The sequence below is a fragment of the Sinocyclocheilus anshuiensis genome, unplaced genomic scaffold, assembly GCF_001515605.1.
Source record: "Sinocyclocheilus anshuiensis isolate Anshui unplaced genomic scaffold, SAMN03320099.WGS_v1.1 scaffold615, whole genome shotgun sequence".
Classification (NCBI taxonomy): domain Eukaryota; kingdom Metazoa; phylum Chordata; class Actinopteri; order Cypriniformes; family Cyprinidae; genus Sinocyclocheilus; species Sinocyclocheilus anshuiensis.
The window spans coordinates 1889400-1903505 of record NW_015552647.1 but is presented as its reverse complement, the minus strand read 5'-3'; the positions used below and the strand labels follow the sequence as shown (position 1 = coordinate 1903505).

General features: G+C 36.7%; 2 protein-coding genes across 3 annotated transcripts in view; both read left to right on the top strand.

Annotated features, from left to right (window-relative positions):
- LOC107667014 (receptor-type tyrosine-protein phosphatase gamma-like) overlaps positions 1-6791 on the top strand; it is a 95383-nt gene extending 88592 nt beyond the window's left edge. The window contains exons 19-29 of the mRNA XM_016458588.1: positions 774-908; positions 991-1151; positions 1349-1484; positions 2350-2496; positions 2612-2705; positions 3772-3848; positions 4017-4145; positions 4620-4766; positions 6043-6185; positions 6259-6394; positions 6559-6791. Of these exons, the coding sequence (XP_016314074.1) occupies positions 774-908; positions 991-1151; positions 1349-1484; positions 2350-2496; positions 2612-2705; positions 3772-3848; positions 4017-4145; positions 4620-4766; positions 6043-6185; positions 6259-6394; positions 6559-6705 (1452 nt within the window). The 3' untranslated portion in view covers positions 6706-6791. The remainder of the gene's footprint in view (positions 1-773; positions 909-990; positions 1152-1348; positions 1485-2349; positions 2497-2611; positions 2706-3771; positions 3849-4016; positions 4146-4619; positions 4767-6042; positions 6186-6258; positions 6395-6558) is intronic.
- A 1523-nt stretch (positions 6792-8314) lies between these two features.
- Positions 8315-14100, top strand: LOC107666995 (TAR DNA-binding protein 43-like). Of its 2 annotated transcripts, none has more exons than XM_016458547.1 (6): positions 8315-8592; positions 10414-10669; positions 11080-11258; positions 11471-11611; positions 12204-12374; positions 13437-14100. In XM_016458547.1, the coding sequence occupies exons 2-6, from the start codon at positions 10429-10431 to the stop codon at positions 13923-13925; spliced, it is 1221 nt and encodes a 406-aa protein (XP_016314033.1). In that variant the 5' UTR covers positions 8315-8592; positions 10414-10428; the 3' UTR covers positions 13926-14100. The 2 variants fall into 2 exon arrangements, with proteins under 2 accessions (XP_016314033.1, XP_016314034.1); XM_016458548.1 differs by having other exon boundaries at positions 8315-8596; positions 10412-10669.
- Positions 14101-14106: the final 6 nt, after the last annotated feature.

Below are 14106 nucleotides of genomic sequence, written 5' to 3'. Positions count from 1 at the left end.
CAGCAGGACTTTTAAGACATTTTTAGCATTATATCACTTGCTCAACAATGGATCCTGTGCATTGAATGGGTGCCGTCAGAATGAGAGTCCAAACAGCTGATAAAACCATCACAAAGTCCACAAGTAATCAACAGGACTACTTGTCCCTCTTGTGGAGTGAAAAGCTGTGTGTTTGTAAGAATCCATCATTAAGATGTCTTTACCTTCAAACCTTTCTGCAAAAATAAGAGTCCTCTATCCATAATATTTCTTTCGCCAGTGAAAAGGTCGTCTGAATCAGGAGAGAAATATGCACAGATTAAGCACTGTTCTAAACAATTATGTTGGTGGATTTTGATGTGTGAGCACAACAGGAGATTGACTTTTTCACTGGAGGAAGTGTTATTATGGATTATAGATTCATATTTTTGCCAGAAGCGACAGTTTAAAGTTAAAATGTCCTGATGGATTTTTTTCTTGCAAACAAGCAGTTTTTCACTTCACGTTGTGTTAAGTGATGGACTGGAGTCATGATGATTACTTGTGGATTATTGTGATGTTTTATCAGCTGTTTGGACTCTCATTCTGACGGCACCCATTCACTGCAGAGGATCCATTGGTGAGCAAGTGATGTAATGATAAATTTCTCCAAATCGGTTCCAATGCAGAAACAAATGCATCTACATCTTGGATGCCCTGAGGGTGAGTAAATTTTCATTTTTGGTTGAACACTTCTGTTGTAGACGTTGATGTTTTAAAAAGCAAAACAGAAGATGCTTTTGTTGTTTTTACAGAGGAAGTGTGATCAGTATTGGCCATCAGAGAACAGCGAGGTTTATGGGAACATGATGGTAACTCTGAAGAGCACTAAAGTTTACGCTTACTACACACTCCGCCATTTCATCACACGCAACACCAAACTGAAAAAGGTGCGTTTGAGCATTTGTACAGTGTTTATACAGCAATGAAGTATTAGACGCTGCATTTTGACCTCTGGTTTGTCTTTTTCAGGGTCAGAAGGGAAGGCATAATGAACGGCTGGTTGTCCAGTACCATTACACGCAGTGGCCAGACATGGGCGTACCTGAGTATACACTACCAGTCCTCAAATTCATCTCTCGCTCTTCAGCGGCACACACGCCGGGCACAGGCCCCGTTCTAGTTCACTGCAGGTACAGTACTGACTGCTATGGAAATATAAGCTCCGCCCACTAGCGTCTGAAACGTCAGTTCCAGTGTTGTACTTTCCAACTGTGCAAGCTTTCCCATCCCTACATCATATTCAGTGGTTGAAAGTGTGAGCCTCTTTGCTTTGTAGCAAAATGAGATGTCGTTTTTATCAAGCCATCTCTTTCTCTGTGTCCTGCAGTGCTGGAGTGGGCAGAACAGGCACATACATAGTCATAGACAGCATGCTGCAGCAGATAAAGAACAAAGGCACTGTCAACGTCCTGGGATACCTCAAACACATCCGAGCTCAGCGTAACTACTTGGTCCAGACCGAGGTTATTACCTGTTTGATTTAATACACTATATTTCCACATACTCAAAACGCATGCTCAAATCACTGGCTGTTGCTGTTTTTTGAAGTAATATTAGTGTTCTGCTTACTGCATACTGTGCTGTATATAGTATATACTCCAGACTCTTTGTTAAAATTGTATGTGCAACTGTGTAGCATGCAATTAAAAACGATTCCAAATGTATTGCACTACATTTTGTCACATGACCTTGTTGTTTTGCATGTTGCATAACGGTTACTTTCGTTGACTAAAAGTAAAACTAAAACTATTAAAAATAAATGTTTTTAATAAAAATAATGCTGAAATTAAATATAAATATTAGATGAAATACAAATGAAATGAAAATTAGAAATGTTGCCTTGGCTGATTAAAATTCAAAGCACATAATAAAATTACTAAACATTAAATAAAAATTAAGATGAAAGCTGGAAATATAAAAATAAAAGCTAATTTAAAATATTATAAAAACTATATATATACTAATTCATTTAGGTTTTAATTAACACTCATTTTAAAATAACACTGTTGCATTTAGCACTTATTTTGCATTTGTTAAACTCCATTTTGTGTAAGATGTATTTATTTTTGCATTTGCATTGTGGGATACAGTGTTCTCTGATAGTATACTACACATTTTGGCAAATGTAGAAGGTCATTTGTGTATAACAAGCATATAGAACATTTACATACTGTTCACACTCTGCATACTGAAACAATAGCATGAGTAGAATTGCAGTATGCCATTCTGAACATAACTGTATTTTGTTATTTTTTGCAAATATGTTGTGATGTCACATACCTAATGCAACATGGTTTGTTTTAATGGCTGTGTATGTGTGACCTACAGGAGCAGTTTATTTTTATCCATGATGCATTAATGGAAGCTGTGCTTAGCAAAGACACTGAGGTGCCTGCCTGGCAACTCCATAGTTATGTCAACAGCATTCTCACCCCGAGCCCCACGGGACAAACACGAATGGACAAACAGTTTAAGGTCTGGACTTGATGACTGTGTTGTGGCTCTATGCAATTGTATTGAGATGTTCATTTTCTCAGTTAGACAACTAACCTGCTCCTCCTTGTGGATGCTCTTGTTATTGTTCCTCCAGTTGTTGACGCAATGCAATTCTCACCTCACTGAGTGTTTCAGTGCCCAGAAAGACTGCAACAAAGAGAAGAACCGCACCTCGTCGGTCTTGCCAAGTGAGTCGCTAAACCTTCCAAACCCATATATCAAAATCAACAATCCTGCTTTGTTGCAATATGGATTTTGCTGTATTCTCAGTGTACAGTGTAGCACAGTGTGGTAGCACCATTTAAAAAAAAAATGCTTCTGTCATTTTTATATTTCTATTTAGCTTTCATTTATTTTATTTCAGTTATAGTTTATTTTTTTGTTTTCAGACTCTCATTTTTTTAGTTTAAGTTTTCATCTAATATTATTTTCTTTATTTAAATTGCCAAAAACTGTTTTTGATATTTTTTTATTTTTTTATTTTTTTTTGAAGTTTGTAAGCAATAACAACACTACAAATCCTGATAACTATTATTACCTATTTATTTCCATGGGAAAATGAACAGAAACATCCAATAGACTTAGCAATTTTTTTAAGAAAAAAGGTGAACTATAGTAAAAAAAAATCCCCAGTGATATTTTAGTATTATGTATGTATGTACTATTATTTTATTTATTAATATTTTGAATTAGCCATATTTTTTAATATTTTCAGACTTCATTTTAATTTGTTTAATTTTTTATGATTTTATGTTTCTGTAAATGTTATATTTCTATTTAAATTTCATTTATTTTATTTCAGTTATAGTTTAAGTAGTACTTGACTTATTTAATTCAGTTAGTTGGCATTCAGCATTTCATTTTTTTAAGTTCTTCATCTAATATTTTTTTTTCTTTATTTAAATTTGTAATTGATTTTTGTTAGCAATAACAACTCTGCCAATCCTGATAACCATTGCTACCTATTTGTTTCCATGGGAAAATGAAATATCCAGTAGGGTGGAATAAAATAGTAGATATAAATATGTAGAGTAAAATAGATATGCTTCTGACATGACTACAGTCGTCATCTGAGTGTATCTGAGCGTATTATTGACTTCTTCTGGAAGATTACTTTAAAAAAAAAACATAAAGGTGACAAAGAATGGCAAACAGTATTTTAAAACACAATGACTCAATGAATGGTAGAGTACAAGGTGTGGTTTGCTGTGACTGTTGTAGTGAGTTGTTTATCATTGATGTTTTGCCCCTCAGTGGAACGGGCTCGGGTGGCACTAGCTCCCCTCCCAGGAGTAAAAGGAACAGACTACATCAATGCCTCCTACATTATGGTACAGCAACAAGACTTTACTGGAACATTATACATTATTTTTCATCATATTTAATAATGCATGGAACATGAAGTATTTGTGTAACTTGCATTCCAGCTCCTTATCTGCTCGTCTCAACATAAGCTGTGATTTTCTTTTAAAATGAAATCAATGTTTATCCACTCACAGGGCTATTACAGGAGCAACGAGTTCATCATTACCCAACATCCTCTGCCCCACACAACCACAGACTTCTGGAGGATGATCTGGGATCATAATGCTCAAGTTATTGTGATGTTGCCAGACAACCTTGGCCTCGTGAGTACAGCGTCGAAGAGCTATTTATGAACATGAGTTTTTAAGTGGATTCATACTGCGTTATATAACTTATGTTCTTTTTATAAATGGTCAGCAGCTTGCGTTCTCAATTGTTTCATACCAGCAGGTTATCATGGCACTTGTACTTTGAGTTCAGTTGAATTATTACATTATATAATACTGAGTTAACTTAAAAAAATATCTAAAGAGACAAATTAAAGACAAATTATAAGGAAATTGGTCATTTCTGGTTTACAATGTATTGCTTAATTTGTTTAACATTTATTATAAAATCACTTGCATTTGCTTGTAAATATTTTGTAGATATTAACTAACTATTAATTAAATATATGTGGAAACATGCTCAACATTTATAAATTAGTTAAATCTGTTAGTGTTATATAAGTATATGATATGATATGATATATGATATGATACGATACGTTATGATATGCCCTTCTCTTCTTTTTATAGACTGAGGATGAATTTGTGTACTGGCCTAGCAGAGAGGAGCCCATGAACTGCGTGGCCTTCACTGTCACCCTCATTAATACTGACAGACTCTGTTTGTCTAATGAGGAACAGCTCGTCATCCACGACTTCATCCTGGAAGCCACACAGGTACCTCAGTCACCACACAAACATCACTCTTAAATTGGAAATCCGCATGAAGTTAGTTTGTTTAATGGTAACTTTAACCATTGATGCACAAATTTAACATTCAAAGTCAAGTTATTAAGTCTTTCTAATAAACAAACAAACAAATAAATAACAAAATTCTTATATTTGTGTCCTTTTTAAAAAAAAAAAATTATGTACTTTTTTGTTGTTTTTCTTTTTGATTTTTGTTGATTTGTTTCTTAATTTTCTTATTAATTGAATCATAGTATTACTAAGCAGGAAAATAAATAACCTACAAAATATGTAAGTATATAATATATAGTGCAAGGATCCATTAAATTTATCAAAAGAGACAGAAAAGACATTTATAAGGTTATGAAAGTTTTTTTTAAATGTTTAATGTTTTCAACATTAATAATAAGAAATGTTTCTTGAGCACCAATTCAACATATTAGAATGATTTCTGAAAAATCATGTGACACTGAAGACTAGAGCATTGAAAAAAATACTGTACATTGTATGGGTCAAAATTATAGATTTTTATTTTATGCCAAAAATCATTAGGATATTAAGTAAAGATCATGTTCCATGAAGATATTTTGTAAATTTCCTACCATAAATATATCAAAACTTAATTTTTGATTAGTAATATGCATTGCTAAGAACTTCATTTGGACAACTTTATAGGCGATTTTCTCTGTATTGTTGTTGTTTTTTTTTGCACCCTCAGATTCCAGATTTTCAAATAGTTGTATCTCTGCCAAATATTGCCCTATCCTAACAAACCATACATCAATGGAAAGCTTATTTATTCAGCTTTCAGATGATGTATAAATCCCCTTATGACTGGTTTTGTGGTCCACGGTCACATATATTAAAATAGAAAACTGTTATTTTGAATTTCAAGGTTTCACAGTATTACTATTTTTATTTTAGCAATCTTAGTGAGATTAAGAAACTTCTTTCAAAAACATAAAAAGGGATGGATGGATGGATGGATGGATGGATGAGTATTACTATTTTTATTTTAGCAATCTTAGTGAGATTAAGAAACTTCTTTCAAAAACATAAAAAGGGATGGATGGATGGATGGATGGATGGATGGATAGATAGATAGATAGATAGATAGATAGATAGATAGATAGATCTTAAAAAAACAACAGCTAGGTACTTGATCTAATGTTCTAAGTTTCTGCTTTACCATTAAAATTGAAAGCAACCAGCCCATTTTAGCTGCACTTGTTGGTTGATTAACTGTTTTATCTTTGCTGTGCAGGACGACTATGTTCTAGAAGTCCGACATTTCCAGTGTCCAAACTGGCCAGATCCTGATGCGTCCATCAGCAGCACATTTGAACTTATCAACATCATCAAAGAAGAGGCCATGACAAGGGATGGTCCCACCATCGTGCATGATGAGTGAGTGCATGAACCAAGAGTAGTAGTGCATGTAACCAGAGGGAGAGAGAGCCTCATGGATTGTGTGTTTCAGGTTTGGAGCTGTCTCATCCGGGATGTTCTGTGCTTTGACCACACTTTCCCAACAACTGGAGAACGAGAGTGCTGTGGATGTCTATCAAGTGGCCAAAATGATTAACCTCATGAGGCCTGGCGTCTTCACTGAAATTGTAAGTTCCTCATAATACAAGTCTGCTTGATGATGAATTAAATTAAAGAGAGGTCGTTGGGGTTTTGTGTAGAAGTTTGACGCAGTACGGTTGGAGTTCCAAAATGTTATTTTCCTTCATTGTGTTTATTTCCTTTTTTTACTATTTCTCTCTACCTCTTTTAGGAGCACTATCACTACCTTTACAAGGCTATGCTCAGCCTTGTCAGCAGTAAAGACTTCAGACTTGGCTTTAACTACATGGACAAAATTGCTGGGATAGTGGAAACAGATGAATCCAACCAGGCTGAGAGCATGGAGTCCTTGGTGTGAAGTTCCCGGAAAATGAAATGGAACAAAGCGGTTCCTTGAACTTTCCATGAGGCCTTTTTTCCCCAGACTCTTGGTGAAATGAAAAAAAAAAAAAAAGAGCTTTTATATACTGATAAAAATAAATTCTTTTGATATTTATTTTTGCTGCTTTTTGTTATCCTGCTGAGCGCCACAACCTGCTCTCCAAAACACAGACACACACACACACACACGCACACACACAGTCTACTTTGCACTACACTGTCAGTGTTACTACTTGATGCCTAGCTGATTATTGATAATTGTGTTGAAAACGTTTCTGAGTATCACTTTATTCATGCCGAAAAAGTCTACAGACTTGTGAGGGTGATCAGCGACAGCACATTAACACACACATCAGCCTCATACCCATGAAAACTACACAGAAAAACTCCAACTTAATGCTCATAATGATGCGACTTTTAACCGTCAAGCATTGTGACTTGTTAGATTAATGTTCTTTTTTTTATTTATTAAGATATGCCATTTTATGTCTAACTTATATACATTATTTCAGTGTGGTATCATAACAGCAACTGTGAACATATATTGTTATCAGTAGCATTTCTATTGTTTTGTAATATATAAAGATATTGATCAAAAATGTCTTGTTTCCTTTATTTGAGTTACAAGCATTTTACTTGGAAAGATGACTCTTTCTTGGAATGGTGACCGTTCTAGTTAAATCATTACATAACATATTTGGAATTCATATAAATATCTTAACTGAAAACTACTTGAAAAGGTTAAACAACCTCTTAAATCTAAAATGATCATGTCTAGTCAATGAAACGACTCTGATGAAGATGTTTACTGATACATAGCGCTGAACAATCAGGATCAACATTTGGAATGTTTTTTTTTTTAAATATTATTTATTATATTTTGGCTATGGATAATAAACAGTATGCATATTACAAATCTTTAATGTTGTTTATTTAAAAAAATGAAAAGGTATATCAGATTTATTCCAACAATGCAATACATTTTAATGTCCCCATCATATATTTTGTGTTTTAATATACTGTTGGACTTTTAAAACGGGTGTTTTACAATGAAGTCAAATTAGCATTATTACATGTTTTTCTTCTATCACGATATCACTATTAAGCGAACAGGAGAAGCAAAAATATCTTTAATTTCATTTGGGAAGAAACGAGCTGTGATTACTGCCTTAACATGGTAAGTCGTCTTTTACATTTAATCATTTAGGAGGCGCTTTTAAATGTAAAAGACACTAGACAAAAACTATTTTAGTACTTTAACTTCTGCTTACCCCATCACTGAACATCTCGAGTAAATAACATGGATGCTATACTCATATCTGCCACTTAGGAGCACTATATCTATGAGAGCAGTCCACTATTACACAGGGAGAGGTGCTTCTGCTTTCGTCAGTAAAGTGTTCTGTTACACAAATGACACCGGAATCTTTGTTGCAATTAAATTGTTCAGAAATAACACTTTATGTAATTACATTGTACGTATATATATATCACCAGCAAAGCAAACATGATTGCACACCAACAATGTTTTTTTCCCTTTTCTCCACCCGTGCACATGAAAAAATGAGCTCGCCCACGTGTGACGTATTTCCTTCATGACTTAGGTAATGCCATCTTGATACGAAAATAGTGTCGCATGAGTTGTATAAAACGGAGTATTATCGTCTTTATATAGTATACAGAGATTGCAATATTTTGCTTTATTCTGATTAGAACAGAAACCGACACTGTTAAGAGTGTCATTTTCCGAGAGAGTTTTGTTTAGTGGCTCATTCATTCCGAGCAGTCACATTTTTCTGAACGGGGAGCGCTGCTGCTAGTGGCGCTAACAAAGGAATATCTGGATCCGAGCAGTTGTTCATTGGTAATGTTATTTGATTTTTTTTCACTATAACACATACATTAATATGTATCTAGACCGCATATCGACCTATTAGTGGTCTGCTGATGCCGTATTTTACTGTTGCTAAGCAATAAGGATTCGCGTGTTGTTTGCACGCGCTAATTACTGAAGTCGCGCGCACGGCCAGCTCACATTACAACTAGTGGAAGGGATTTTGATTCATCTCGGCGATTCGAATCTTTTAATTCGGTTCGCTCAAAAGATTCATTCTGTGACACTTTTTGATATTTTCATGGTGATGACAAGTCATTGAATTATTCGCTTAACGAAACTTATACGCCGCTACTACTATAGTTGTTGTTGTTGTTATTATTATTGTTATTCTGTATTAGAATTCGTTTCGACATATCTACATCTAATGTACTAAGTAGAGGTCGACCGATAGTGGATTTTGCCGATACCGATAGCTAGGTTGGACCACACTGGCCGATACCGATTAATTAACCGATAGTTTTTAAAATGGATACTGAACAAAAACTAAAATAGTGCTTTATTAAAAAAAACAGTACTGAACCATACTAGTAGTAATAGTAATATTAATAATAGTAATAGTAAATGTTGAAATGAACACTCTAACAAGGACCAATATTTACAAAGCTTTCATTAATCTTAATGTTACAAATGGACTCTTATTTTAAAGTGTTACCATTTAATTTCAACAGCCATGCTTAAAGATGCACATCTTTAAATATATACACAAAGGCCATAGCATTAAAATGATATACATATGGATATTGTATGTATACTCTCACACTTTTAACTGCTTCTGTTCTTGAACACTTGATTATCTAATCAAAATTAATTCAAAATAAAAGCGCAGTGCTGAGTCTAGGAGAACTCACCGGTATCACACACACTCCGGACGCGTCGCATTCAACTCGAGCAGCGGTCTTAAAACAGTTTATTTAATCACCAAACGGACACAAGTTTACTTCAAGAATGAACAATGAGGCATAGATGAGTTTGAAGTTCGGTGTTTAAAAAATGGAGCAAACGGAAAGAGAAAGCGCGATCTATATTATAGCTCAATAAATGAAGCATACAGACTTTATTAGAGCCACAGAAAGACAAACGTTTTGCTGAAAATGCACAATACACAATTCATTATGTACATTAACAACAATTCGGGACAAATATAATGTAATTTAATGGAAAACTATGTGAATGGTGATCTGTGGCGTGGCAGGATTTTCTGTCGGCTGCATTTAAATCCACGTCTGAGGTTTCCCGCTCTGTTCAGCGTGCAGTATCACGTGTCTAAACAAATAGCACATGCTGTCAGTGACCCTTCTCAGCCACTCCAGCAACGGATGCAACCCGGAAAACTATCGGCATGGATTTTTGCCGATAACCGATAGTTCCAGCAATCAACTATCGGTGCCGATTAATCGGCAAAGCCGATACATCGGTCGACCTCTAGTACTAAGTATAACAAATTTCCAAACAAATGACCACAATGCACACGTTATTTTAACAATAATAGTGATTTGAATTGTGAGTGTCAATAACATTTCGTTCACGAAGGAGATCAGTGCTGTTTTGACTCTAATTCATAAAACACCGACTCGTTTAGTGAAGGGGGCGTGGTCGTTGGTCACGTCCAACCAATGATACAGCTCCTTCACAGCCTGCACTCGATTGCTATTGGTTCGCTATAGCCAGTGTTTGATTACAGGAAAACAGTCAGATTTATGAATCAAAGTGACTGAGATAGATTCGCTCAAAAATACTGATTCTTTCACGAAGGAAGCGCCACTCATTATACTATTTACTCCCCAACAGCTCAATTGAGGAGAGATGGCCGAGATGTACATTCGCATCGCGGAGGAGGAGAACGAGGAGCCGATGGAGATCCCGTCGGAGGACGACGGGACGGTGCTGCTGTCCACGGTGGCCGCTCAGTTTCCAGGGGCTTGTGGCCTGCGTTACCGGAGCCCAGTGTCTCAGTGCATGAGGGGGGTACGCCTTGTGGACGGAATCCTACACGCCCCCGAGAACGGCTGGGGAAACCTGGTCTATGTGGTAAATTATCCCAAAGGTAGGTCATATGGTCATTACGAATTAGCCTCTGTCTCAGTTTAGAATATAAATATGAAAAAAGTTTCTAATAATTGTCAAAAGCACGTTTTATAATATGAAATGCCATCATTAACCCTAACTTCTCCCCCTAGAAACATCAAGAATAGGGGTAATTTTTGTATGCATTTTAGGGTTAATTTAGGCATGTGCCTAACATTGTACTTAAACATTGAGCTTGTATGTTATAATAAGCAAAGTTGAGCAGCACAGTCGGATGATGGAAACATTTGTGCTTCTGTGTTTCTATCTTGAGTTGTAAAAAAAAAAATCCAGCTCAACTTGATTTAATGGGGTTGTTTTTGTTTCATGAAGGGTGATTGACATTATGCAGATGTGTGAACATGTAACAAGTGAACTTTTCTTTTCTAGAAACGGTTCTGCCGGATAATAAGAGGAAGATGGATGAGATCGATGCTTCATCTGCAACGAAGATCAAGAGAGGAGATCAGAAGACTTCAGATCTGATTGTGCTGGGTCTGCCATGGAAGACTTCAGAACAAGACTTAAAAGACTACTTCAGTACGTTTGGGGAAGTCATCATGGTGCAGGTAAGATATACTGACGTAAATGTAACACTCCAGCTGTGATTGTCTTTGTACTGCCATGTTTTGGTGAAAGCTACCCATGATTTCTGTCTCTGTGTCTAATGTTTCTAACTTTTTATGTGGCTTTTAAAAATAGAACTGGGCTCAGCTGTCAGTCATGAAGTCAGATTAGATCTGGTATGAACGCAGCTCTTGACTTGATTCTGTTACATTAGGTGAAGCGGGACGTGAAGACGGGAAATTCAAAAGGATTTGGGTTTGTGAGGTTTACAGAGTGGGAGTCTCAGGGTAAGGTGATATCACAGCGGCACATGATTGATGGCAGGTGGTGTGACTGCAAACTACCCAACTCAAAGGTCAGTGTTTTTTTTTTTTTACACTACCATTTAAAAGTTTGGTGTGAGATTTATTTTAAAATATTTTTGAAAGAAGTCTCTAATGCCCATGAAGGTTGCATTTGTTTGATCAAATTTACAGTAAAACAGTAGTATTGTGAAATATTATTACAATGTAAAAAACCTATTATATTTTAAAATGTAATTTATTCCTGTATTGGCAAAACTGAATTGTTAGCAGCCATTTCTCCAGTCTTCAGTGTCACATGATCCTTTAGAAATCAATCTAATATGCTGATTCGATGCTCAAGAATCATTTCTTATTATTAGTAATTTATTATCAATGGTTGCACTGCTCAATATTGCTTTTGGAAACTAAAACACTTTCAAAATGTAGTTTTGTAACATTGTAAATTTGTTTTTTGTTACTTTTGATCAATTTAATGAACCCAAGCTGAATAAAAAAAAAAGTCTTCCTGATGTCACTTTTGATCAGTAGTGTATATGATGAATTATATATGATACTTTAAATCAGTTAGCCATTTATGAAAGAAATGTCAGGTTTTCTCTTTTTGGGGTGCTAAACTGAGTGATCTGTTTGAATATTTAACAGCAAGGTCCAGATGAACCAATGAGGAGCAGGAAAGTGTTTGTGGGCCGTTGCACGGAGGACATGACCGCTGATGAGCTCCGTCAGTTCTTCATGCAGTTTGGGGAGGTCACAGATGTTTTCATTCCTAAACCTTTCAGAGCGTTCGCTTTTGTCACCTTTGCAGATGACCAGGTAAGCTATTGTTGTTTTCACATCGATTTTAAGGTGATAAACCCGTTCACAAAAATAAAATGAAAAGAAAACAACTGCAACAAATTGACAAAGGAAGTTATTTTCCTAACAAAAATTAAATAAAAATGTGCATGCTTTAAAGGGGTCATATGATGCAATTTCAAGTTTTCCTTTCTCTTTGGAGTGTTACAAGCTGTTCGTGCATAGATAAGATCCCTAAAGTTGCAAAGACTAAAGTCTCAAACCCAAAGAGATATTCTTTATAAAAATTAAGACTTGTCCACACCCTCCTAAAACGCCTCGTTTAAATACGCCCCCACATGTCTACGTCACTATCTGGGAAGATTTGCATAGCACCACCCAAATGTTCACGCAAAGAAAGAACTACGTCACGATGTAGGAAGATTTGCATAATGCCGCCTAAATGTTCACGCAAAGGAAGAAGGCGTAGCTTTTATTCTCGCTGTAGTATTGTTGTTGCCGCCGTCATTGTTGTGGAGATGCTGTGTTTTGTTGTGAAAGCGAAACTACTTTGTTTGGCCTTCCAAAAGAGGACGATATCCGCTTCGTCATGCCTAGAGCTGATCCGTGCTGGTCAAGCCCGCCGGCCACGCCATTCTCAAGCCCACCAGCCGTTCCTCACTCTAGCCCCTGGCCAATCACAGCACACCTCGCTTTTCAGAACGATGAGCTTTGTCGATGCGTTTTCAGAAAGGCGGCGCATAGAGGAGAAACAATAATGTACAGTATGTGGAAAATAATGTGTTTTTTGAACCTTAAACCACATAAACACATTGCATTACACCAAATACACAACATAATGTTATTTTTAGCAACGTCATATGACCCCTTTAATGTGAGATACAGCCCATATGACAAGTTGAATTTGCTCTTTGTTTGAACATGCTCAATTAAAGGTCTTGTTTGTGGTGATTATTTTTTTCTTGATACGAGAGTTTGCCTTTACATTTGCAGCTTTCAGGAATTTATTGTGTTTAATATTCTACTCTGCATGGAGAAATCAGCTGTTCATGCATAATTAAGATTTTCTATGTTTCCCAGGTTGCTGCCTCCCTTTGCGGAGAAGATCTGATCATCAAGGGCATCAGCGTGCACATCTCCAACGCTGAGCCAAAGCACAACAACACTAGGCAGATGATGGAGCGGGCAGGGCGCTTTGGGAATGGGTTCGGAGGTCAGGGTTTCGGAGGCAACCGTAGCAGCATGGGGGGTAGCTCCAGCAGCTTGGGAAATTTCGGCAATTTTAACCTCAACCCAGCCATGATGGCTGCCGCCCAGGCCGCCCTGCAGAGCAGTTGGGGTATGATGGGAATGTTAGCGCAGCAGGGTCAGTCGGCAACATCTGGCACGAGCACAAGCGGCACGAGTTCCACTCGGGACCAGACCCAGACATACAGCTCAGGCAACAGCAACTACGGCAGCAGCTCGGCCGCTCTCGGCTGGGGCTCCGGCTCTAACTCTAGCGGTAGTGGGTTTAACTCCAGCTTTGGCTCTAGTATGGAGTCCAAGTCGTCAGGGTGGGGTATGTAAGCCGGTTTGTGTTTGAAGTGTCTGTATTTCTAGCGTGTTTGGTAAGTATTTTCAGAGAGACTTATCTCGTCACGTGTGTTTGGGAGTGGGGATGGGTGAAAAGGGATTCTGGGGACAAAAAAAATGAAGAATGTTTTGTACACTGAATGGGATTTGAGTTAGTGTTTGCTACGTTAATGTA